General features: G+C 36.8%; 1 protein-coding gene across 6 annotated transcripts in view; it reads right to left on the bottom strand.

Moving 5' to 3' along the window:
* Positions 1–27,909, bottom strand: part of KLHL2 (kelch like family member 2) — a 54,894-nt gene that overhangs the window by 8,423 nt on the left and 18,562 nt on the right. For all 6 annotated transcript variants that reach the window (XM_071743094.1, XM_071743096.1, XM_071743098.1 and 3 more), the window contains 5 exons: positions 13,149–13,311; positions 4,251–4,360; positions 2,762–2,878; positions 1,528–1,677; positions 515–632 (listed from right to left, as the gene is read on the bottom strand). In XM_071743094.1, the coding sequence (XP_071599195.1) occupies positions 515–632; positions 1,528–1,677; positions 2,762–2,878; positions 4,251–4,360; positions 13,149–13,311 (658 nt within the window). The remainder of the gene's footprint in view (positions 1–514; positions 633–1,527; positions 1,678–2,761; positions 2,879–4,250; positions 4,361–13,148; positions 13,312–27,909) is intronic.

Genomic DNA, 27,909 nt, shown 5'->3' with positions numbered 1-27,909 from the left:
TACAGTGCTCACTACACTGCTAGGCTTTTGACAGTGTCCTATAGCCACACTTCATTCAGCACTATACTAAGCACCACAAGTTCTGACGCTTTTTGCTCACACTGTGAATATAAAGCTTGCTGAATTTCTTCTTACTTAATTATCGTGGCTGCTTTAAGATCACATTTTTCATATTTAGTATCAGTCACTTCTTCACATTCTTCATCTAATTTATTTTGATAGTAAAATTACTCATTATTATAATGCATTAATATTTAAACTTCTTAACCCTCTATATCTATGGGAGGAAATAAAGCCCTTTTTTTACAAACCAAATAATAAATCAAGAGCATTATCAAACTTGTATTGTTCCCAATTACCAAGTAATTTGGTTTTTAAGGATGATCACCAAATTCAAGGCATAGCCCTTCCCAGATAAATATCTTACGCACTCTTCTAAAGAAAAGATGATGCTTTGTACAGATACCGAAATTCTGGAGCATTACCAGCTGCAAAAAAAACAGGCATAATTTACCAGCTCTGCATCTTCTGGAAGGCAACTCAGCCACCTGATGCCAGCGTTCTTCTTTAAAATCATAGCACTCAACACTGCGAATTGCCTTTGGTGCCTGTCCTCCGACTACCATCATCAACTAAAAGAGAGATTATAATATTTGCTAGTTATTTGCATATATGAGAGCACACTAAAGATCAGAAAAGTGTTAAAAAAATAAAGCACACTCTTGCAAAAGAAACAGATAAGTATGGCTCTTCTAATTAAGAAATTAAAGTCTTGCAAGCTAGGCAAAGTACTTGTAATTATTGTGTCCAGAGGAAATATCTGAGGTAGAAAAGCATGAAACAATTAGGATCTAGGCAGAGCTACAAAGAACAAGCAAATCCTGCTGTGTATCTTCACATCTTACTCTGACCTCAGGTACAAGAACTCTATCTAAAAGATGTTACATGGAACTGTGACCATCTATCACATAAGCCTTATCTGGTTGCTTTGAGAGAAATGTGCTAAGTCTGCTGCATGGAATCTATTCCATTACTGCAGTTGCCACAATAGCACCATGAGAAAACTTCCTTACTTCCTTGGGAAAAGAAGGTAATACCTAATGTTTGTTTCATTTTCTGCTATAATGAACAAAAGGCAATATTTATCTAAAAATTGAATGAAATGTCTCACTTAAGAAGCTTCAGTCTTTGCTGTTTTGTTTGTTACTTGTTTGTTTTTTTAAACCAACTAACCAACAAAAAAAACAGGTTTACTTTCCTATAATTATTTCTCAAACACTGATGCACTTACTGAAAATATTTATTGGAGTGGTGGTGCTATGTACAGGTGAGAGACTAAAACATCTCTATCAGAAAAAGTATGGAGTATAAAGCTAATCACTTGTTTTATATTTGTGATAAATTATTTTGGTACAAAAATTTCTTACTGGAATATCCCAAGTGACAGTTTTGCTCTCACAGAATCTTTTTAAAATGGACTCTGAAGAAGTAAGTACATTGGGGGGAAAAAAAAAAGAAGTGTCTTACTTTTGGAAGGCTAGTGGGTGTTCTCAGTTTTGTTCGAGTGCTTTTCATCAGTGCTCGTTGCTCAGTTGGCAGCAAGTGATACTTCATAGCTTCTATGAGGTAATCTTTACAAGCGCTGCTGTTCTTAACCAGTATTTCCTCTTCAACTCTCTGTTTATTAACAGAAGTTTAACAAGGTCTGAGCATGTTAGGGGAAGTAAAACACAAATCACAATCTGAAGTGTAAGAAAGCCTGTGTTATATCACACAATTACAGATTAGCTTTTTAGACTTTCATTTAACTGCACTTAAGAGACAAATTTATGTGATGGGAATATGCAGTCATTGAAAAGGAAAAAAAACAAACAGATGCTGACTCTCAATTAGTAAGTGGAAGAAACAATATTAGGCAAGGTAAATCACTTTTCTTACAGACACATTTGTTTACTTTTCAAATACAGAGAGTACAGAACTCTTTAATGGGGGAGTAGTGCAGACTATTTTAACAAAGGACTAAGCCACTCCACAACACTAAAAAACAAAACAGACCCAAAAAAGACCCCAAACCAACAACTAACCCAAAACAACCCACTCAAAATGGAGGAAATTCCTAGCACAAAAACAGAATTTAAAGAATAAGCACCTACTACCCCACTACTGAACCTACTAACCAATGTTACTATTGAACTCATATTTTCATTCTTAAATATTTGCCCTGTCACCACAATACTCAAAACGAGCTTATAAAATTGAAAAATTTTATAATTTATCTGAACCAGGTAAATGAAAATTTGTAAAATTTATAAAATTATCTGAACCAGGTAAATGAATGTTTCCTTTGTCATTAATTCCTAGTCAGCTTAACCCATATTGTTAAACAATTAAACATATTGAAAATTCATTTATGGAACCAAACCTTGCTTCAAAGATCATATTACAAATGAAAGCTAACCTGACCACAGCAAATTAAGTTGCTCAAATTATGGTATGAAAAGTAGTCAGCAAAACAGATAAATTAGTTACATATGTCATCCTCTCTGTGGCAGTCCCTCATTTGACTCTGGATATGCATATATGCAGCTGCATATGTGGTAGTTGCTGTTTATTTTTACTATCAGTAAGACATTACATTACACTGTTGTTTAAATTTAAAATAATCTGACATATAGAAGAAACCAAGCCAAACCAAACCAAACCACCAAAATACCCCAGAAAAATTCCTGTGCAGAAGAATTAATATTCCTTTTTTGCTTACCTGAACTAAATATTCACGGGAAAGCAAAGGCAGCCGAACGTGCTCCATCAGGCGTGCCATTAGCTCCTGCCTTACATCTTTGTCATGGTTTACCCACGCTATCACTGCTTCAAACACCTTCCAGAAAACAAACAAGTATGAGTCCCTTGACTTACAAGTTCATTAGTATGAAAATATCAGTGTGCCTCTAAAATGTGCTTTTTTTGTGCTTAGATTAAAATCCCTAAGAAAATGAGAAAAGTTACAAGTCCCCTTATTTCTGTATTTACCCACTACAAAATTCTTAAGATGCATTAGCCAGTCTTTTTTTCCATCACTTTTCTCGGCTGGTCTTTCAAGGATAGCTGTGCTGCATTGACAAAATGCACACAGGGATTTCACTGATACTCAAAATCCAATAAAATGAGGCAAACCACTGACACAGCAGCAGCAACATTGCAATCCCCAGAGCTTTCTTCCTTTCTCGGGGAATCGACCTGCTGCATCGTCAAAGTACTTATCACTTCTAGAAAAAGTGTTCTCAAGCCTACTTTCTCCTGTTTCACAGCAGCTCTTCATACACTGGAGTATTATAACCTTAATGATGCTCCACAGAAGCAGCATCGTATGTATCTAAGTCAAAGTGATAGATCTGGATCTTCAAGGTGTTATGGGAAACAATTTTGCTAGTTACAGGGAAGGCAGATAGCTATTCAATTGAAAGTTTTAAAAATATTTTAACACGGAATACTATGTAACCATACAAGTCAGTATTGAAACATGATTCTGAATACAATTTGACCTCATTTGAACAGAGGTGTTAGTCCAACTGTACGCCCCTTGGGGAAAAAACCCCAAAAACAAAACAACAAAAAACCCAAATCCAACATAGTTTAAATTGATCACAACTGGATTCAAAAGCTCGAAATTAATACATCTGCAACCTGAAAACCATGAGAAGTTCAGAGATGCACTGGGCTAACTGATGATCACAGTTTCAAATAAATGGCTTTAAAAGTGCTAAAGGTGAGCCAACACATTTAGATTAAAATTTCATTATACCAAGCTCCCCAGTAATCTCCTCTACAACCCACATTTGTTCAGTTAGGCTATACAGTCCACCTATAAGTACAGAGTGGGGACCTTTGTGGCACCACTGATGTTAAAGTTAGTAGATGGCATTCACTTGCTCTTTGAACTACTATTTTTGAGTAATTTATCCTTTGGTAAACCAAACTCCCGTGTATGTGATTCTCAGCACATGTTCTTTTTGTTCTGCTTGAAGATGAGAAGGAATTCCCACTTAATTAGGTTTCCATTTTTTTCAAAGAACAAAGGGTTACGTGATTTAATATATTTTATGAAAAATTCTTTAGGCATTGAACAAAAAAGGCCTAATTTCACTGAGGAAACAAAGAATGTTTTCTAACAAGTGCAGAAGAATGATAAGAGCAAACTTGCTCTCTCAACCCAAAAGATAAAAAGAATACTGGGATACTGATGGTCCTACCTTTTCTTCTGAGGCAATTGTGAGTTTGTCACTGGATATAAGACCACACACCTGCTCTACACCAAGGTTGAGGTATTCTTCACTAAGTACGACATCAGAAAAGTGCTGTTCTGTTTGGAGGAAAAGAAGTACTCTAACATATTGTGCAAATATTTACAGGCAAAAAGATATTGAATATAAAAATAAAACAATGTAAATATTAAAATGTATTCTAATAAAAAGTAGCAGTAAGAACATTTTAATATTTTCAGCATTTCTTTATTTCAGTACTAGTCCTTGATGAGTTAAACCTCATTTTGCTAGCTTTGTACACACAAATACAGCAAAAATTATCCCAGAAAAATAATGTGCTCAGTGTGTTGTTGAGAATCATGTTTGAAACCTGTAGTTCAACATGAACAATGGCTGATTCATTTGAACTAACCAGCAGTTTTGCAGTCTAATATAGGTCAAAATAAACAAATCTAGATCTTCTTGCATCTCTTGGAGCTTCTTCAAGGTCATAAAAAGAACATGTCACAATCCCTACAACATGTAGAAGGAGTATAATTTTTCCTCTTTTTTTTTTTTTTTTTTTTTTTTTTTTAGTTCCTCAACTTTAAATAAACAAACAACAAAAAAGTGATGTTTTAGCTGTAGAACAAGCCATTTTTCTCTTGCTCAGTTAGCAATTTGTCATTCAGTTATTCAGTTTTCCTTTGTCTTCCTTAAAATTGCTTTTTAAGCCACTTGGTTACGTATCAGTTACTTAAGTAGCCCCATCCAGTTAGCTCTTATTTTTCCCCCTCTTACTATTCTTAACACAAGTTTGAAGAGACAACTGTTACTTGGAATTTAAGAATTCACTCAAAATTACTGAAAAAGGTAAAAACCCCCAAATATATCTGCCAATGGCAATTTATCCAAACCTGTATGTGTTGAAGACAAAAGAGATTTTATTATATATAATAATCATAATGCATTTGAAAGTCAAACTTTTAATTCGTTTTAACATGAAGGATATCAGCATCTTTGAAATAACACGACTCAGTTTTAAGAGTTCTGTACATCTCATCTAGATCCCATTTTTTCTAATAGTTGTGATACAAAAATAGTACTGAGAGTGTATTTTTAGGTAACATAATTCTTTCATCATTAATTACTCCTAGGTAAGCAAATAAAAAGAACTAAGTTACAAGTTTCCATGATGGAATAAAATGCTTTTTTTTCCAAATCAGAATTTTCCACACAGTGTGCAACTTTGAAAAATGCATATTGGAATCCTGCCTCGTTTCTTGCCACTTTACTAAGACATTGAAGCCAGATGGCTCCAGTCAGGCAGCCTGAAAACAAGCTGATTTAGAAGATCCAAAGGCTTGGCTCTCAAATTTCTACTTCCTAAGCAAGCAGAATACAGCTTCATTATCAAAACTAGAACCTGCCTTAAAAAAAAAAAATCCCTTCCATTTTAGGACACTTCTAAAATATCTGTACCAATTGCATACGAAAAGCATATTTTCACATTTTTGCAACTGATAATTTCTATCTAAATAGCTAAAGATGTGTCCTCATCTGCCACTTGGGTAGGACTTCAGATTCAGGGACAAACTAAAAGGACAAAAAGCAAGCTCATAGCAACATGAATGGGGCTAATAACAAAATCTTTAGAAGTACCATAAATGATGCCAGTGTGGAGAGCACAGGAAGATAACAGGAGCTGTCTACGTGCCACTTTTTGGTATTTTCCATTATTAATCTATATCTATCTATATATCTATAGTGTGCACTATGTATACACACAACAGTAGCAAACACTTATCTAGTATCCAAAAGGCACATAATTTTTCTGGCAGTAAAAATATTGACACCAGTTTTATATTTTTCAATTACAGAGAAAGGAAAGCCACATCTGAAAACTATACAGGACATTTTATGCTATATAAACCATTTGTCGAGCGGAGCACCGCGCTAACCTGATTGTGCCACTGGAGCTTTGTCTCAGCACCGCTCTAACTTGGTGGCGCCACTAGAGCTCTTCACCCGTAGGGTGAGGCTCGAACCTACGGCCTCAGCATTGGTCAGGTTGTGTCTGTATAAACACCGCGCGCTAACCCACTGGGCCACTCAAGCCTCACCCTACTGGTGAAGAGCTCTAGTGGCACAACCAAGTTAGAGCGGTGCTGAGACAAAGCTCCAGTGGCACGATCAGGTGAGCGCGGTGCTCCGAAGGAGGCAACCAGGTGGCACTAATTGCCAGGCAGTGGGCATGAGCTTGTGTTAAGCCCACCTGTGCCTGATTAGGGCGGGCCCCTACTGCGCATGAGCAGGATTAGGGGGCCAATAAAGCTCACACCTGAGGAAGCCAGAGGGGAGGCCACTTTTGGAGCAGTAGCACCGATTCAGGCTGCTCAGCCCTGAGAGCATCAGACTCAGAGCACTATTCATGAGTTTCTCCTGGAACACCTGGTTGGACCTTGGAGCGCTGTGCCCTAAAAGAGGTTCGTCTTGCAACAGTCAAGTAATTCACAAAAACCATTTCACTCATTTATATACCTACAGTCAGACTTCTAGTTTAATTGTCTTTACTAAATGGAATAAATCAGTAAGAAGCAAAGGTTTGCTGAAGTTACCTCTGACTAAAAACATTTTAGAGAATCATAATGCCCAAAAATGAAAGCCTGTAACCCATTTTCTCCTTTTTGTTTTGTGACAGTAGCTGTTGTCAGTTTTTGTCTCAGTGTATGACGTTGTTGAAGAATGCCAAAATAACAAGCAACAGTTATTTTCTAACATCTTTTTGAGATGTTCTAGCAACTGATGACACTTAACATCCATCTCCAGAAATCTTTTCAATTTTGTACCACCTCAGAAATCTTCACCAAAATACCTTTCCACAGCTACATGCATGAAAACCATAATCAGATCTTATCAGTGCCAGAGGCTGAAGGCGGAAAAACTCATATTCCCTAGAACTTTTCATTACACTAATCCAATGTATATAAGCATGTGAGAAACAACACCAAACATATCAAGTTTTGTGTTTTTTGTCTGGCTTAGGCCAACTATTTCCATTCCACAAACCAGATGATATTTTTATGGGCTACAAAGAGTACCTGCATCATTCTGATGTGATAATGCTATAAAACCACCGGGAACATTCCAGAAGAGTGGCTTCTTTCTGAACTGATAACCTCTTATTGTAGAGTAAAGCATGGCATGAGTGGGACCTCAGAGAGATCTAAGCCTTATATTCTCTTAAGAGAACAATTTTGCAAGCAGATAAAATAAAAATGTAAATAAAAATATTTAGCAAGGATTAGATTTTTTTAATTATTGCTTTAATTCACAAAGTCACGTTACTATTTTTTGGCGTGGGACAAAAGGTCTTTACTAATTGCCTAACATAATAATTGCCTAACATTGTGGATCATTGTGGATCAATTGTGGAACATTGTGGATTGGACTTGAGGATCTCAGAGGTCACTTCCAACCCAGACGATTCTATGATTCTATGATAATGCACTGGTCAAACAGGAACTGGCGAAACAGCAGAAGCTAAACATGGCAGAATCAATTTTTTACAACATCTGATTTACTTGTCAATTTTATGCTTAAGTAACTGCTTTTGAGAACACCATGAAATTCATAGCTGCCAAGGTAACAGAAGCATAGCAACAGACATTGCTACTGAGAATAGAATATGAAGAACTACTCTGCTATGTCCTTCCAACCTCATGCATATGAATGTACAACTACAAGAATAGCCTACAGAAGGCATGCATGCTTCCAAGTCTAAGCAGGACTCCAAGATTTAGTCTCAAAAGCATCCGAGTCAAGAACATCATGTCCCACAGTTGAGTACAACACAGCAAACCCTGCTTCACTGCACATGTGATTCCCTAACGAAAGTTCCGCCATCATCTTCTCAGCACGATGCAAAAAGCCAAGGTTTGCTGTATTAAGGTGGCCCTCAAAATACACGTCTTCCACAGGTAATACAATGTCTCCAAACCCCAAACTGGCCTTTGTGGTGAGTGGAAGTACATTATTATTCTTTGGTTATAACTAAGAAACATGTCAGACCTAAGCACTGAGCAATGTCTCTCTAGTCAAAAAAAAGCATTTCCCTCTTCACTTAAAGCTTTTACCAATCTCTGTTCAGGTTGTACATCCCATTACAGCAAATTAAAAAATGCAACATATTCTTAGGAAAAATTGTTGTTTTGTGAAAATCCTCCAAGACTACAAAAGGCATATTGCAGACTAAATCTGAGGATGGACTAGCACTGCTCATGTCACATCCTCTTTGTAGGAATCCTCACAAACAAAAGATCAGAGGCCTCAACTGTACTTAATCCTAGAGTGGGCAAGTGTGGTACAACCCAAAGCAGGGTTCTTTCTGGGACACCATAAGAACAGGCAGCAGCTCAGAAAGTTCAGTTGCAACAGAAGTTCATTTCAAGTAATCTGTATCAATTGCCTACTATTTTCAAATCCCACATAGGTATCATTGACGCATATAAATGATGTGCTTAAATTATAGACATTTCACACTCCTTTACCAGAGGACCTACCCCACCACAGGAGGCTATTACTTCAGTAAAAGTTGGGGTTTTACCCCTGCTGGAAGGAAGTTCAAGAGTTTCATTTTTCTAATAACTTCTGACCTACATAGGTATCCATTTGGTTCTATGATATCATTGCCTGTTAGCAGAAGTATCTCCCTGCCTCTTTTTCCTAAACTTGGCATAGCAAGTGTAGCAAAACAAAGGCTGGAAGAATTTTAACATCCAAAAGACTTATTTTCTCTAGTAGGAAATTATTTTCACTACTTTTTAAATCCAATAATCCTCTTCTGTACTTACTCTAGTTTCTGGACCCTTAATCCCAAAAGCTCTGATCCTGGGAGTTTATCTGTCTGTTATAAAAGGCCTAATGCTGAAATGGCACAGCCACACATCTTCTCTCAGCAATTTGAGATTTTTTTTTTTCCAGTTTTAAGAAAGAGCCTTGACAAAGTACAAAAAGCCATTTGAGATAAGAATGGGGGTGTGGGTGTGTGTGAAGAATTAATAATGGCTGAGATACAGGTTGTAAGAAGCTTGAAAATTCAAGTGGTTTCATTGACCTGAAAAGGTATAAAACCGTACAGAAGAAAACAGTCAGCAGACAGAAATCCAGCAAGACTGATGAGCAGCCCCTTCCAAGGAGGAACAAAGGCCAACCCTTCCTCCCTGAGCACTTTTACCAGAAGTACTGAGGACTTCTAAGAGTAACACACTTTTACCAGGAGTGCCCAGTCTGGTAGTCTGCAAGTCCCACCTAGGACCAGCAAATAATTCCTTCTCCTTTGCCGTTGTCTGTACCCCGCTTGCAGAGCCTCTCTCACAGCAAAGGTTGTCTGAACAAAACGAGGAAGGGTTACAAGTTGGACACTGTTCCTGTGTTCTCAAACACACTTAACCAATAATGCACTCAGAGTCTTGCCAGGGCCCTAGATTTTATATTTCTAGAAATTAATCTATACAAATATTAGCTTCAAGAAATAAATTGAAGAGAGATTGTTTAGAAGCTACAAGAATTTTTGATATTACTAACACAGAGTCAGAGAAGAAGTTGGAAAAAATAATGTAAAATTCATAATTAAGCATCTCCTATGTAAAATGTGCTCCCTAAAACATGAAATATCTGAACTTTAACTATAGTTAGTACATGTAAGTGTTGCTTCCTATTGCGTAAAAAGTCAGAAATATGATGACCTTTTTGATTTGATATTATATTACCCCAAAAGATTGCATTAAAACTTTTTGCATAGCAGTCTAAATACAGGTATCACAAAGTCATTCAGTCAAATACACATTAGAACTCATGGAAAATACGCATTAAAAAAGCAAGTAATTTCAAAACAAACTCAGTAGTTTTTGAATTTTTTTTTAAATTAATATATAAATAATTTTAATACATTTTCAGTAGATTAAAAACTTCTAAGTATGGCTGATTTGTATATCTTAATTTCCCAATTAAGACAGCAACAAAGAATGCTGTTGACAGACACCTAATCATATAATTTTACTGCATTTCCGTTTTGTTTTTGGTTTTTTTTTTTTTTTTTTTTAAATATTTATTCTTGGTGAGATACTATAATCTTCTGGAAGTAGCTAAAAACTCCCAAACAACTGTATGATAAAACATATTTCCTAGGAACTAGGGCAACTGAAAGCATTTATCAAAATCCTTTTTATTATGTTTAAAACTATACAAGGCAATAAAAAGCCTATTATTTGGACCCAGGCATATGTATTGAAGCACTTAGTGCTCTATTTCAGGAAAATATTCAGTTTTATTTCTGTACTAATTGTCAATGAGGCTAATTGGTCACTTTACATTTTAGGAAAGTTATGAAAAGCAATAGCATATGATTCTTTTTTCCTGCAGCCTTATCATGGTATTTCATTTTTAATTTCCTTTTCTGAATTGCTCTCATACTAAGCCTGACAGAGTGATAGGGATTAAAAAAGGCTGTGAAGAGAGTGCAATGCAGTGAAGTATCTCACAGTCTACTACGCACATCATATTTATCTCAACAGTAAGAACAGAGTGTACATTGCTTTAAAATTCACCACACAGATACAGCAAAAACACAGTAGGAGTTGAGCTGGCAGCTCCTGGTATGGGCCAGCAGGAGTCCAAGAATACTTTGACAAAAAGGGAAGTACAGACAAGAAAAGTGCTTTCTGGAGGAATCTGACTGAAATAGAAAGTGGTTTGATTACCAAGAAAAGAGAAGGTTTGTTCCAAGCACAAAAGTAGTAGAGATATGATATAAAAGACTGAAGTAAGGGTAATTCTGCTGAACTGGAAAAACCAAGGAGGAAAGTTTAGAATTTGATCCAAGGGAAAAAAGAATATTGCATGAGTAGTAAAATGACCTTAGCAGACAGAAAGGAAGTCATGGCAGAGATAAATTCACATTGCAGAAAAAGAGAAACATGATGTAGAGCAGATTTGATAGGGAGGGAAGAAATAAAATACAGGAACAGACAAATGCCTAGTTGAGAGAAAATGGTGGAGAAGAATTAAAGTTGTCAGGTGTACAAACCTGAATGATGGGGCCAACACAGAAGTCAGTGACAGAGGAAGAGAGGGAGAAGGGAAATATGTTTAGATGGAAATCAATTCAGTTTTGATGAACCTAAAATAGAAATGAAAGATCCAAGAGACACTGAAAAGAGAAGTAAAGATCTGAGATTGCACAGACAGCTGCAAATTGCACGGAAGAAGCATACCTGAAAGTCACACTCAGCCTCTGACAATCAATCACTTCAAAATTTCCAAATAAATTTGTCCTACTCTATGAATATTCACTGCGAAAGCTCATAGCAAAATAAACTACTTCACTGGCTAGTAAGTTAAACCCTATAAAACAGGATTTTACGATCACTATAAAAAGCTTCCATTAAAAAGTAATTCCTCATCATGGTTTCTTCAGTTTGGACTCAAACATCGAGATCCGAAGGCACTCTACACACAAAGAAACAGTAAAATCATTGCTACTAGAAGCAACTTAAAGCTTTAGTTTTGGTTACAGTGTTTGGTTACAACCTTAAACAATGTTTCATTTACTTTTTAGTAATCTGAATTACACCACTTTTCTTGGCATCAAGAGCAGTCAAACAAGATTTTAGCCCATTACGTTAAAAATTACCAATTTAGTCATACTTTCTCTATAACTACATGTATCTGCTACTTTTACTTTCCTTACTATATGAAATAACTTTACAAAAATACCTCACAGGTTAAGCTTACTCATTCTCAGTTATTTTCATGCAGAGGAAGATTTGAATTCCTTCTCATTCTCCTAGCCTTTTACCTTTTCAACTGAAAGGACTCTCTTCTTAGAGTCTTTGTCATAAGCCAATCTAATTCCTTAATATGTTCACGTTAGATGCCCTTGGATTCACTTCAGCCTTACATCTATCTTAAAGTCCAGTTTAGCATTTTTACACCTGAGAACTTGCCAGCAACAATGAAGAGGAAATACTTATTCTTCCCCCCTATACAACACTACTGCTACTACACTGCAGAATGAAAATTGCTTTCACATTCACAGCAGCAAGCAAAACAAGAATCTGTTGTTCAGAGATGGTCAGGACTTGACATGAGCCAGTCCTCTTACAGATAGGAGTAACAGCCTTTAGGATGATCAAGACAATGCACTACTAGTAATAAGATTAATAATTCAATGAACATTTTTTATGGGGAAAAAATGAGAAAAAAATCCAATAGCAAGTGCACTGTACAAGGAAAGTGGAATTGTGCTCATTCAGCTATATGGTTAGTTAGAAGATGTACCTCTATCTACTTTGTATCAAGATAAATGAATGACACTACAAGTACCCTTTATAGTAGAAAATTTTAAATTTTGGCTATATGACTAGGACTTTCAGAAGGCAAGTTGGTAACTCAGTACCCATGGTACATCTATTGTTTCCTAGTGAGTGCAGTACAGGGGATACAGACAGCACCACCACCTCCCACTTTTCTTCCCCCATGTACTTCCTACAGACTTCAGCTTGGGGCAGTTGCCAGAATTTTATTCTATCTTTCATTATTTCCTTCCCTAAGCGACAACACAAAATTTTAAACAAAAAATCTAAACAGGATTACAAAGTGCTTAGACCTTGTACAGCCTGCAAAGGTGCTGCCCTTTTTTGCTTTTAACTATTTTCCAGACAGGAAACCTTAATTCTCTTAAAGACATTCATATCAAATTCACTTTGTATCAGAAAATGCATGCCTGCAGCATCCTGGATAAAATTCAGTTCCCATTGGGTGGGCTGGGTGGGTAGGGAATTTGTGTCTGTGTGTACCCACAAGCACAGGTAGCAAGCTATGTCTGCTGTACTAATGGTCACTTGCCTGCATATGTGTTGGCCTTATTCAAAAGATCTGTGCATGCGTGCATGTCTGCAAAAGCACGAATCCCCAAGCAGTTGACAGGATGAAGCTGGGATTCCAAAAATTCACAGCAAGTCCTTTTCACATCCTGCAGTTGTAAGAGACCAGCTGCTGGGAGCAGTACCTTTAAGAAACAACAGGTAGTTAATAACCCAAAATAAAATTCTGAGTTTATAGAAGAATATTTGTAATATTAATAAACAAAATAATCCAACAAATTATCCATAAATCAATAAATCAATTATCCATTTAAAAATAATAAAAAACTAAAACAGAGACAAAGATTATGCATTGTGCAACTGAAGAACTTAAAACATAAACATAATTTACCACCCTGCAAATACCATTTAGGATTTAAAATAACAAGCATCATTTCTGCTGCTGTGTTCACTGGGAAATCATTCCATAGATTGTAATTCTCACACTTTATGTAAACTTTTCACAATATTCATTCACAAGTTCCCTTCTTGCTGTTCCCAAAGGCATAATTAAATCTCACTTCCAAACCTTCAGCATTAGATATTCCTTTCAATTCAAGTTTTCTAGACCTTAATAGAATATGAGAATTTTGTTTACACATAAGCATTGGACATTTAGCATCAATAATAACCATCTTTATGCAACTGATTCTGTAAGAATTCAATTCAGCTTCCAAAGAAGTCTGTGACCTTCTTGGAAGAATGACAATTCAGGCATTTAAAAGTCTGAACCTGTAAATTCTAAAATTGTAAAAATATAGAATTTAGAATTATAATTGTAAAAAAAAAATTCTATAACCCATTGAAAATCCATGTCAATAAGGAATTAGCATAAATTACATATATGTCCTCTAACATTCACAAAGCAAACACATAGTAAAGAAGAATTTTAAAAACTCTATAACATGCATTTTATTTGCCTAGTAAAACTTAAATGTGAGATTTAGGTGAATTGTAATTGTGCCCTTAAGCAAAATTCCACACTGGTATTTGCAGTTTCTTCTTCACAATATTTTAATTTTCCGTGCCTTCGGCAGTTATTTTAATGAAACTTCCATTTTAGAAAATTCAAGTGTGAAACTAATGTTAGTCTGCATCTTCAGTAGATGACAACTGGCAATATCTTCACACTGAAGTCTTGCAACTGTTCACTTACACATGAAGAAAATTGGGCTGCATCAATAATAAGCAAGGAAAACATACAATCACTGCAATACTCTTACTAATGTTTTTCATTTAAACAATAGCTGTGGTAGAACTAAAGAGAATCAAGCAAAAAGAAAATTAGAAGAATAGAAAGACAGCCGGAAGAGTAGAGTAAAATAACTTAGAAACCCGTTTAACGGTACACAAAAGCTACACAATATATTTCTATATAGTGCTTTTTGGAAGAAGTTTCAATCTTTGTAGCTGTAGAATCAAACATTTGCCATCATTTCTGTAAGCATCTACCCGACTTCTAAAGCAATACAGGCTTTGTTTAATCTTTAATACTCTTTTAATTGAAATAAAACTAGCAATTATGACTCAAATGAAAACAAAAAGGACTTCAGGTGATACAACTTTGTAAGGCAGATGTCTGCTTTAAACTTTATTTTTTGTATTTAATGCAGACAGGAAAAAAAAAAAAAGGATCTTAAAGAGAAATTAAGGAAAACCAAAAATGTGATTACACTGCAATATACAAAGTGCTGCTAAGCAAAATAACTAAAAACTAATTTTAATCACAGAATGTTAGGGGTTGGAAGGGATCTCGAGAGACCATTGAGTTCAACCCCCCTGCCAGAACAGGATCATCTAAAGTAGGTCACACAGGAACACATCCAGGTGGGTTTTGAATAGATAATCCTTGAAAATATCAAGTTAGTCTAACAAAATAAATGGAGATCTGCATTTAAAAGGCACAAGTCACACACACACACAAAATTAGTACTCTTAAGATTTACTAATTACAATGTTAAAACAGTACAGTGAACTAACTTTATTTTAGCATGTTTATGCAAATGTGAAGATAATAATTCAACTTTTATTACTACAGGTACAGTGTGATTAGTTATAATAAGAAGCCTGTAATTCATTTGATAGTGTACTGTAGGATTAGGTGTGAAAGTACATACCCAAAATCAGGACTAGAAATCTAATAAAATTATTTATTTACACAACTTGGCCCCATGAGGTAAATATTTTACAGTTGCCTACAACTTCAGTAACTAAACCAAACATAGTCCTAGGCAATTTTAGGCATGTTATCATTATAGTTGAACATAAAATTCTGAGAACCAACCGTATCTGCTTAAATGGATTCATTAGAAAAATACACAAAATCATCACCAAATCAATAAGCAAAATTGAAAAGTGAACTTTGAGAGAATGTATTGCAGAAAGTAATCGAAAATTTGTATGCACAGTCACACTGAGACACTTGCTCACTCATATAAACAGTAAGGCAATGCTACAAGAACCAGAATATCACTCTATATTACGGGAAATTTACATCACCTCTTAAATCACTGTAACTGAGATTGCAAAGTTACAGATTTCAATACATTTTAGTTACCAGGCAATTTAAATCTAAAGATATTTGTGTATTCTGCTACTAAAAAGTGGGCAAGAGAGTCAAAGTGCATCATATTTATCCCATTGAAATGATACATTGGGCTTTAGTTACTAGGCAACAAGAGCTGGAATATTTGCATTTTTACCTATAGAATGGTTAGCCTGGAAACTCTTTAAAAACATAGTTTAATCACAGGTAGATTCCCTATGCTGAAGCCAGTGGGTAATGAAAAAAAAAAACAAAACAACCAAAACCAAAACAACACAAACCACACAAACAAAAAAAAAATCAAAAAACAAAGAAAAAAAACCCCAAAATACCCAAACACACACACTACCCATAAACTCCTCTCAAACCCATAAAAAAACCCTATATGCAAACTGCAGTAGAGATTAAGTTCAACTGCTGCCAACTTCTAACCAGTACGCTGTAGCATAGGTTGATTTCCAAAAATAGCCAGTAGAGGGTACCCTAAGGTCCCTTTAAAGATCAACGAAAACACGTCCTCATCACAGCGGTTGTTTTTATTATAAGAGAGAGATGATTATTACAGATGGCAAGTGAGAAATTACACATTCTCTTTTTTGTGTCAAAGTCATGGCAGTGAATCTTGGAATGTCTGTTACATTTCCTAGAGCAGATCAATTAACCTTTGCGAGTCTATGAAGACTATTCCTTCGTTATCTCCTCCTGGTTCTTCTTAAACCTGTGTGCACTCACAGCACCAAGAGCACTGTTCCAGCTCCACTGAAGCAAAAAGGACTGTGACCAGGTAAAAGTATTTGTTTTAAAATCCACCTGCAGGGTCACCTGCACAGTCAAGAGGCCCTAAGCTCGCATGCTGTTTTCACTGGAGTAGATTTGAGTCCTTCAAAATGACTCAGGTAAACCATCAACCGTATTTGAGGCTGTTGCCCTCATTTGTGGTCCTTCAGATCCATGCCAGGAGCATGTAGAGGGCTGAGGGTACTGATGCTGCCTGCAGCTTTTCTCCTTCTTCTTTTCCAGACAGTATCATGACCCTGGACAGATTTACTTCATGTGACCAAAACATAAATGTATTTGAGAGCTGGGGTGAGAAGCAGCCGATACAGGGAGGTACCTCTCCAGTTATGTGTGAGCCATCAGCTCACAAGGTACATGTTTACAACAGTCTCAGGAAGATACAGCCTGAATGACCAACCTACAAACTCCAACAGTGGAAAAAGGCTCAGAAGGAGTTGAAGTCAGGGAAGAAACGTAAGGAATGCGCACCAAAAATATAAAGAAAGATGAACTTATCTCAACACAAAGGGGACCAGAGGATAATATTTGTTTTATATATGTGGCCATACGAGTAAGCCACCAGGTTGTGTAAACAGCCTTCTCTGAGGCAGCTGAATGTAACTTCTTTCCCAGGTAGCTAGACCAGTGGGGAGAGAGGTGTATGTGTGTCTCAGCACAACACAAAATACAAAAACTGACCAACGAACAGAAGGAACTCAGAAGAGACCAACAGGCTTGAGCTGGCTTTATTTCACATATTGCTTCTTAGTAAACTGGGGATGCCCAACATCCTGACAGTGGACATATAGAGACCAGAAATAAGAAACACTTCTGCAAGGTAATCCAAAATATATTGCAATTTTACTTGTATTGTGATTTCATTATATTGGTGTATCTGTCTGCTAAAACAAAACATAGCATACAGGCAGCACCAGGTATCTTCAAATAGTAAATTTTATATCAAACATTAAACCTTCCTTGTGTAGTACCTAAAAGCAGACAGCCAGAGAAGCTGCCCTGCAGGCCCCCACACCAGACAAGGGAGCTCATCATGCAAGAAGGCTGCGAGATGACTTAACAGGCATCCCTTAAGAGTACAAGAGCTTCACAAAGTTCAGTGCTACACTGCCCTTCACCCAGCCTCTTGCTCCAAGTTGGTATCACTTTATGCAGCACACAGGCTTTTAGTACCTGTTCTGCTAGTTGAGCATGGAGGGAAACAAGTCCAGTGGAAGGGGCAACCAAGATGATCCTAGGGCTGGGGCATGATTATACAAGGAGAGGCTTTGAAAACAGTATTTGTTCACAGCTGTCAAAGAGAAGACAAAAGGGAGATCTTACTGAAATCCACAACTATCTAATGTGGGGGTAGAGAAGACTGAGTTGAACTGTTCTTCAAGATGCATAGCAGTGAGACAAGAGGCAAGTGGGAACACAGGAAAATCTGGAAAAAAATAGTTTGGGGTTTTTTTGTTATTTTGTTTTGGTTTGGGATTTTTCTTTAAACTATGAGGGTGGTTAAGCCCTGGAACAGGTTGCCTCAAGATGCTCTAAAGCAAGTTACTTGTTGCTAATTGCAGCTATTCCATGTTTTCAGTTACAATGTTAAAATTAAATACATTTTAGAGAGGCAGCTATGTTAATACATATAATAAATATGTACATAATAAAACAAATCTGGAGGAAATCTAACCTCTATTTCTAATGATTAAATAACTATTTCAGCAACCTAAACTCCTTTACTTGCTGTTTAAACTACCATGGCATAGGGAAAAAGGAAATTAAAATATTGGTCAAAGATTACCCACATTAACAGTTTTTTGTTTGGTTGATTGTTTTTTTCTCATCTAAATGCATCTGTGTCGTAATTAAAATTGTGTTTTACAGCTGTAGTCTGAGTTCTAGTGAAATCATTCAGCAGTGCACTGAAATTATGGTATTTGGGAATATGCATACAAAACCACTAAAATAGATACAAATACTTTAACATTTGCATCTGTGGAATAAAACATAAAATACCTAATTCTGGAAAATTCAAACTTGCTAGCATGTCTACAAGAAAATGTTAAGTACACTTTTCCAGAGTTAAAATACACAAAAGTAAGATGCTGCACTGGATCTGAAGATGTGCATGGGCTGCCAGATTAGAATATGACACCATTACACCTTTTGAGTATCTCAGCATTCTTGACTTTATAGGCTATGTGAAGACTTCGACGTATAAATTTATCCTTTAGCTTAATGAGGCCCATCCAATTAAAAATTAAGTGTGGGTGGCTTATCAGAGTAAGGAATCAGACTGCTAATCAAGATACAGTCCTGTTCCTTCACATTCCCTTAGTACTAGACAGAAATTGGTTCAGCACTTTCAGTTGAAAACAAGCAAACAATCATGAGAATATAACACTTTCATTGACTGATGCAGTCTACAAAATACTAAGCAGCTCCCAACTTGAAAAGCAGTGTGACAGATTAAAATCAAATGTAAGGAAATATTGTTCCACATACCTGATTTTTAGCCAGCATCATATTTTGTACTTCAGAATCCACTTCCAGTGACATGCAATGTATAGGACGCAACTGATTTAATCAAAAAATGGCTTTAGAAGAGATACCACTTTAGAAGATTAATCTGAATGAATTATTAGTTAAAATATTTGGAATGCAGGTAGTTGGTTTTTTGTTTTCTTGGGATTTTGGGGGGTTAAGTATGCAAGTTTTGTGATGCAGTGAGAGGTTGCTGAAGCACAGAAACAAGATTCACAAAGTAAACAAAGTAGTAGACTATATTAACATTGTTATTAACTATAATTAATTATATATTACATTAGTTATATTATAATGTGCAACTTTAATGTAACCATATGCAACGATATAGCTATATATAACTACATATAAGTATGTACTCTGCCCTGGTGAGGCCACACCTCGAGTACTGTGTCCAGTTTTGGGCCCCTCAGTTCAGGAAGGATATCGAGGTCCTGGAACAGGTCCAAAGGAGGGCAACCAGGCTGGTGAAGGGACTCGAGCACAGATCCTATGAGGAGAGGCTGAGGGAGCTGGGGCTGTTCAGCCTGGAGAAGAGGAGGCTCAGAGGAGACCTCATCGCTCTCTACAACTCCCTGAAAGGAGGTTGGAGCCAGGTGGGAGTTGGTCTCTTTTCCCAGACGACTTTCAACAAGACAAGAGGACACAGTCTTAAGTTGTGCCAGGGGAGATTTAGGCTGGATATCAGAAAGAATTTTTTTACGGAGAGGGTGATCAGGCAATGGAATGGAATGCCCGGTGAGGTGGTGGATTCTTCATCCCTAGAGACATTTAAAAAGAGACTGGATGTGGCACTCAGTGCCATGGTCTAGCAACCGCACCGGTGGGTCAAGGGTTGGACTTGATGATCTCTGAGGTCCCTTCCAACCCAGCCAATTCTATGATTCTATGATTCTATGATATGAACTATAATTAACAGTCACTATCTGGTCTACCAGGGAAAACATGCAGTCTTGTCTTGCTTGAGGGTTCTGCTATTTCTTTTCTACCAGAACATATATAACAATGGCTAAAATCCTTGTGTTCTAAAAAGAAAATGCAGTGTAGCCCTCCCTAGTCAACAGCATGAGAAAAATAATCTCTGAGTTTCCTTCTGTATGCACTTTTGCAAAGTTCTTCCCATCCTGTTATTAGAAACCCAGCACCCTTCCTGTGTAGAAGCTGAGGATTTCTGATGAGTTCCAAGACCAACCTTAAATAATGTTAATAATGAAAATACAGACATAACTAAATTTGACCAAAGCAATACCCTGATCATTCCAGGTAGTCTAGGAACACCCATCTTCATCCATTATCAGAGAAAGGTGCACAAAGCCTTGTAGTCTGGAGTATATCACCCACATCAGAAAACATATACTTGAAATATAAGGAACAGTTTGCTCTTGATGCACAAGGACATATCTTACCTTTTAGTACAGCACTTCTATTTAGTTGAAACCAAACTTCCCTTGAGAAAGACTGGCAGTGTTCAGAGCTTTGCAAACAAATAAATTCAAGTTCTGAAACAGAACAAGAGACTAGTCTACCATGTTTGAGAGTGAACAGTAAAAGACAGAGGTTGTGGCTATGGTTCTAGTTGTGGCTGTGGTTCTAGTTCGTGGGTCAGGGATGCAGGCCTCTTTTAAGAGTAGGAGATAGGCAGAAGAGGAAAAAATGGCAAAAATTTTGCCTTTCCGGGAACTGTTTTTGTCTAGCTATGCTGCTGCCAGACAGGGATCTCTGACACAGTCTTAGCCACACTGGAAGCAAATTTGGCAGCTGGCTCAAGACAGAATCTCTCATGTCCTTCTCCCTTCCCCAATAAATGTATTTACTGAAATGAAGCTTCACAGCACTGCTCTGCTTCCATCAGCACCATTCCTTTCTCAGTGTTTCCCCCTTCCAAGGAAAAGCACACAATGGAGGGAAGTAGAACAGGTGAACTCAACCCAGACCTAAACCTCATATTCTCTCACCTAATTAGGGAAGTAAATCTTATGGGGTGAAAATGCATGCTTTGAAACACAGTCTGACTAATGGTAACCCAAGGTTCACAGAATTTCCAACCAACCAGTGCAGATAGAAAAGCACACTGCTCATCCTATGCAGCTCCTCTAGTGCATTCTCTAGCAACAGTCTCTATTCATTAGGCATCCACTGTTCAAGTGTAAGAACAACAGTATTAATACACATGCAGACATTTCTGTGCACTCCTCTTTGTAGGTATCCTAAAATTATATTACCTTTCAGAATAAATAAATAACTTGCTCTCTGACCCTTAGAAAGGGCATGTGGAGTCTTTGAAACAGATATTGGAGGAAAAATAGTCTTTGTTTAGTCATCTCCCAGGCAACCTAAAAAGAGGCCTGAATTCTCTTCCCCTCTTAAACAAGAGCTTCTCCATGCCCTTAAGTGTTTTGAGCCTTTCCTCAAAGCATCCTGTTCCTGTCATATTTTAGATCACCGAGCAGAACATTACAGGTGAGAACACAGATTAATACAGTGACATACAAATGCTGCTGTGCCATTTTACACCCCTTTTTCAAGTAAGCATTTCACAATGAGAAAAAGTTTTTCTAAGGTGACTACAGCATGGTATTCTATAATAGGAAAAGTTGTTAATATAAAACACAGCAATACATAGGCATAATTCTTTTTTTTTTTTTCTTTATGCATTACTTTACACTTTCCAACGTTAAATTTAGTCTGCAATCATGCTAGCCTGACATCTAGCTCAGCTAGAAAGCAGGGAAATTTTCTATTTTTATCTGTTCTTGAAAAAAATATTTAAACCAGTTTATCACCCACATCTTTGCAAAACTACACTAAAGAAAATCCATTCTTCCTTGGAAGCTTGTGACATATTAGACCACTTTGATACAATGAAAACCAACTATTTATTCCTATTTGCTTCTGTGCTCCCTAGGGATATTTGATCTATTTATTGCTCATCATGTAATAGTTTAGGAAGGACTATAACTAATGACTTTCAAAAGCCTTTGATACTATTATTTCTGGATCACTCAAAGAATTGCAGGAGGTTGTGAGGAGCTATGCACAACTCATAAGTAGAACTCCAAAACATATGGAAATTTGAACTTGTCTTACATTACCTGACACTAACAAAACCAATAAATAAATATATCATTGATAGTCTCTCTAATGCTCAGGATCAATGGTGACAGTGTACTTATTTGCTAAAATGTGAGCTGAAACTGCAAGTAATAGACAGCCAGAAAACACAATATTTTTATACAGTCCCAGCCATCGCACTTTGAAATTTTCTTCTCTGTGGGTGTGCAAGGATCATTTTTTACATATGTCTCTAAAATCCTTTTTGTCCTAGTGATCTGATATTCATGTGCTTCAGGGTCTCATCTTTTGACCCTTTCTCTAATCCTGTCCTTGATCTGTAAGAGGATGCACCTCACATGGTCCATGGGCATAACTGGGACTTTCTACCTTAATTTGTTTTTGGCACCTTGGCTTATGTGTGGCTCTGGTAGCCTACACCCTCTTCTAAATCACTGATTAAAGAAACAATATTCAGGAAATATTCAGCTGTTATATTTAGAGCTGCAGTGCTGAGTAAAAGTATTTTATTCTTTTTATCATTTAAATTAAACATGCCTGTTTAAATCCCTCAGTTCCCATTCACCTCCCACAGTTATCAGAATCACATGCTTCTGAAGTGCAGGATTACAGATCAGTATCTCCTCTGTAAAGTGCCATTACCTCAGCCCCACTTCTTTCTCATCCCTTCACCTCCTCCTCCATGAGTTTCTGATTCATTCCTTGGCTCTTGCTTAGACCATGCTGACAGTCAGCTACAAGCCTCTTCACTGCCTTTGCCCAGAAGTCTGTCCTCCAAATAAGCAGAACCAAGGGTTTTTTTTTTTATATCTCCCTCCAACATTTTCCAAAGGAATAAAGATCTTGAGATAGGAAAGATCTGTGATTCAGTTTGTAAGAGGTCAGTCTCTTTCCAAAAGTTCAAGTGTCTTTGTCTCCCACACACTCTGGAATCTTACAGTCCAAGACAGCCTTTTACAGCTTCAGGACAATTTTAATTCGCTCCTCATACCTTTTGTCACATTTTAATTACTCTTTAGCTCTTGTGATCATTCTTGGTTATGTTTCTCTTCAGCAACTAAAAACTAATGTACAGCAGCACAAATTTCCATTCAGGTACCTTTTAATTCTCACAAGTCTCATATCTTTCTGCCTATCCTCAGGAAAGCAGTTGCCGTATCTGTGCAACATCTAGTTCTGGTTCTGATGGTCCGGACACCATTTTTCTCTCTGCCTTAACCAAATCTACAGCTGCACAGAAACAGCAGTTGCATTCTCTACAAACTCCTTGTGCTATCCACTTCCTGCAACTTCACCCTACCATCTATAAACAAGGGGAGAGAATAGTATCCCTAAATGAAGCAGCATGAAGTGCTTGGCATAAAACATTTATGCTTGGCATAAATCATCATTTGGGAAGGTCTGCTTTAGGTATAGTACCACAATGCTAAAGATGCTGTTGAACAGGAGACTTCTTGGGAGAACAGCTAAACTCAAAACTGACTCAAGACAACAGCTGAGTGTTTCTGTCTGCATTGATCTGTCTGATTGGCTGTATGTATGTGTGCTGTATATGTGATTGTGTATGTGCCTACTGGAAATACATGCTCAGCCTCACTACCAGCTGGAGCCTGGGGACATGGAATTGCATCTGCTTTGCCATTACCAGGATACCAGATTGAGCAACCCTTACCACGTTCCTCATATTAAGTACACACAGTGTGATTTCCTTCTGTCATGGATCACCAAGTAAGCCAAATCAGAAAAGGAATTTTTTTTAGTAGGGCATCAAATGCCTGTAAATCAGGTGTGAGACTCTGGAATATCCTTCAACCAAACATGAAAAACCCAGTTTCTCAGTCTTAAGAAAAACAAACATAGAAAGGGGAGTGACAATTCATACCTATTCTGCAGTGCTCATACCAATATTGTGCCCTAAAAACCAGGCAGCTTCTACTTTTCACATACATAATACCTGGAGTCACAAGAAGTATGCTATGGATTAAAAATAGGTAAAGAAAAATACATACTAAATATGCACTTAAAAACTTACAGAAAGCAAAGTATTAAGTCTGCCCAGAAAGTTGTGTGGTTAGCATTTTGGTCGGCAGCTCTTTTATGTGAAACTTACTCATTTAAAGTGCAAATTAATGAGGCATGTATTGGTAACTAAATATGCCTGTAGAAAGATCACACTCCACTTTTCCCTTCCCTCCTACACTCACCTTCCTGACGGGCAGGCATGTATAAGAAAATGAGAAATATATAGTAGGATTATTTCACTGCAAAAAATAGATCATTTACTGGTTCCTGACATGTCTTCCAATGCATATAAATTCAAGAAGTGTGCCACTGTCTCTCCTCCAGCTAAACCACATATTGTGCCCTCACATTATTAAAATCCTCAAAGCTGTTACCACAAATTCAAAAAACTGGGTCAAAAGAGGTAACCAGATGGTTGCTTGAGGCCTAATATATAAAATATGTACAATAGCAAAACACAGTGGTACTGCACTGGTACTTGTTCAGCACACAATAATCACTAAATTCTTGGCCAGTATGACTTGACAGTGTTCCTATGAGGGTTCATAATGAAACTCATGTCAGCTTGAATTTAAGTATCTCTGCAGCATCAGCAGATCTCTAATATTATTAAAACTATTCTGGCATAAAAAAAGTGAAAGTTTGGATTAGCATATAAAGAACAGTTTCAGCACACACCAGGATTAACTGATTATTTTAATTCAGGTCTTATTCAAGTAATTACAATAAGCTAGCTTTAGAAAACATTTAAAATGTTTTTTATCCAGAATTACTCTGGATATGAAGTAAGAATTTGCAAGAACTTCCAGAATTTAGTAGTCACAATGGAAATGAGCATGAAGACCAAGATGTTATTTATTTTTTTTTACAGCCCTAAAAGATGGTCCAGTAAAGAACTCCATCTCCTCCTAAGCCTTTCATATTATTCGTGTTAACGAAATAAAATCAGCAAGTCCTGATAGCTTTTGACACCGAATAACTCACTTTCTGTGAAGAAAATAATTACTGCAGTTGCCTAAAATCTATTAGCAAATTAAAAAAAATTAGTTTATGGACAGAAGGCTCTACATTTCAGTGAAGGCAACATAAAAAGTGATGATAATCTGAAATAAGATGGTGAACGGCATAAGAAAGGTTTCTAGGCTTCAAGATCAAACCAATTCCAGCCAATACCTACTGATAGAAGATACAGAAGATGAAGTAACTGATGACAGGATAAGCAGGACTGTAACCCAAAATCTCAGGGTTCAATAATCAGCACCCTACTCATAATTTATTGAAGAGGGACAGATGTCTGACTGTCCCAGGGCTGCCCTGCAGCCTCAGTAGTGACATGAACATCATTGAGGGAAAGCGGGAGGAACATGGTATAATTTGTCTGTATATTTGTATATATTTAATAAGTTTTCCTTTTTATCATTATTGTTTCATTAAAGCTGTAGTTTAGTGTTAGTGTAGTTTAGTTTACAACTCTCTCAGGTTCTCTCTCCTTTCTTCATCAGGGAGGGGAGGGGGATTAATAGAGAGCATCTGGCATTTGGTTAATTGCCAGCCCATAGTTAAACTGTGACACTGTCACATCAATTTGAAAATTGAAAATATTAGTTGAGAAACCCATTGTTCTTAATACATCTACATATAGTGCTGTCTTTCAACTTTTCTCCTCCCAAAACATTCTCACCTGTGAATGATAGTGAAGAGAACCACCAGTAAAGTTGTGTGGTTCTGCATTTTGGGGCACACCAGTCTTCAAATGCCTGGACGTGCTTAAGACAGAGGAGATATAGTTTTAATTGGCATTCCTGAATTTTAGGTCTGGTTCTAATGTCCAAGCATTAAAGCATTAGTTATGGACAACAGTGTTAATTACTCATTTTGAAAACACTTTCATCTAAAAAATTGATGTAGCTGACAATTCAGTCTGTCAGTACAAAACCTGCTTCTTCTGATGAAAAATCATGTACCTGCACCTCATTTGTAAAAGCCATATATTGGCAAATTAATAATCTACCTATGTAGCTCCACAGAAGTAGTAAGAACTCAGGTATATGATCACTCAGCATATCACTCAGCATATCAGGTATATCACACTCAGCACTTCAGCTGAAAGATTTTGAGACATGTACTTGCTTCAGGGGCAGGTGTAACAATCTATTGTAGCTTGCAATATGATCATCAAGTCTTAATAGGTCAAAACTTAAGATTCATTTGTGCCCATCCAAGGCATCAGGACCCAGCACAAAGACCATTTTTTTTTTGAATGGCACCAAAAAATTATGCAGTATGAGAATTTAACATTTCATGTCAATTAACATTGTAGGGAGAGAAAATCCACTTTTGAGCAACTGTGTCAGGTGTTGTCAGCCAATCTGGCCAAAATGTTAAGCTTACAGGAGATTATCTGGGCATCAGAATTCAGTATCAGATCAGAAAAATAAAACTATATGAATAGCATGAAAGATAGCTGTACAGTTTTAATAAAGATTTGGCCTAATGGACTTTTTAAAAAAGTAATATGCTGCACCAGGACACTTTACTGAAAGTTTCTAGCAAGTTAAATTTTAGTCACAGGAAATACAATTTCACAAATTTCAGCTCAAAAGACACCGTCAATTATATATATAAGCTTCACATTAAAGACAAAGCTACTTTAATTTTAAAAATCTACTGCAGCTATTACAGATAAATCAGTGCAATATTGCTCCATTTTTAGAGGTAATAAGAGAAACAACTTAAAAGTAATTAACTCAAAAAATGCTATCTAGAAGCTATATTCAATAACATTGGTATTATCTGACCTAACTTCATTCTTCTTTAGAAGCATAGAGAGTTTATCAGGAAAACAGCTCAGAATGGTACTCCTTAGCCCATTACTCTTGTCTCCAGCACCAAACAATCAAGCAGCCATGTACTGCAGGAAACACTTCAGGAGCTAAACCAGGATGAAAAAGTTGTATGAAGTGACTGTCTGGGTACTGTGGAGATGCAAGAGGATAGCTGTGCCAAGAACTGTGGGGGAAAAAAACATTGGCTCAAAAAATAGACCTAGGAACTCAAAACTCATTAAATTAATGAATAACACAGTAAAGACTTCAGTGGGAAGTACAGGTACTCTCAGAAGAATAATTTATAAACACTGCCACTAGAACATTTTGGTCAGTAAACAGAGGCAAATAAAAGTAAACAAAAGGCCTTTGTCAACAAGTCTGCAAACTTAAGGGATGCCAAATTTAACCTAGTACAACAGTACTAGTTCTATTAAGCTACCTGCATCTGATAGAAGATTATGGCTGCTTCTAGCCAGAAAAATGGCTGCCATTACCCATAATGTCATCACCAAACTGCACCATCTAGAATATAACAATAGCCTAGTAGAAAGCCATTCAGTGATTGCTGTTAATTCAATACAAACTTTTCTTAAGGAGCCCTTTCATTCAGGTAGAGTGCATAGATGGGGAGATACTGGACATATATTAATTATCCATTGGTCTCTTGGTGATACGCAAGATGTTAATCACGACTAAGAGGGCTGTAATTTCATAGATTTAGACTACCTAGCATTCCCTCTTCTTGAGATACACTTCCACTTAAGCTGTTTCACTTTCCCCGACTGTCAAAAAACCCTTAAAAAAGAGGTGGCTAGAAAGACACCTGCAAAAGCATCAAGATCAAACTTATTCCCTCTCTACCCTATTTAGGTTGCTAAATCAAGTGTAGCATTTTTTTCAGGTATGTCTTTCATAGGCTACCTGAATGAGAACAGTTTCCATGGAAGCAATTT

The sequence above is a fragment of the Heliangelus exortis genome, chromosome 4 (assembly GCF_036169615.1).
Source record: "Heliangelus exortis chromosome 4, bHelExo1.hap1, whole genome shotgun sequence".
Classification (NCBI taxonomy): domain Eukaryota; kingdom Metazoa; phylum Chordata; class Aves; order Apodiformes; family Trochilidae; genus Heliangelus; species Heliangelus exortis.
The sequence above is the reverse complement of the archived record's forward strand: the minus strand, read 5'-3'. Positions and strand labels throughout refer to the sequence as shown.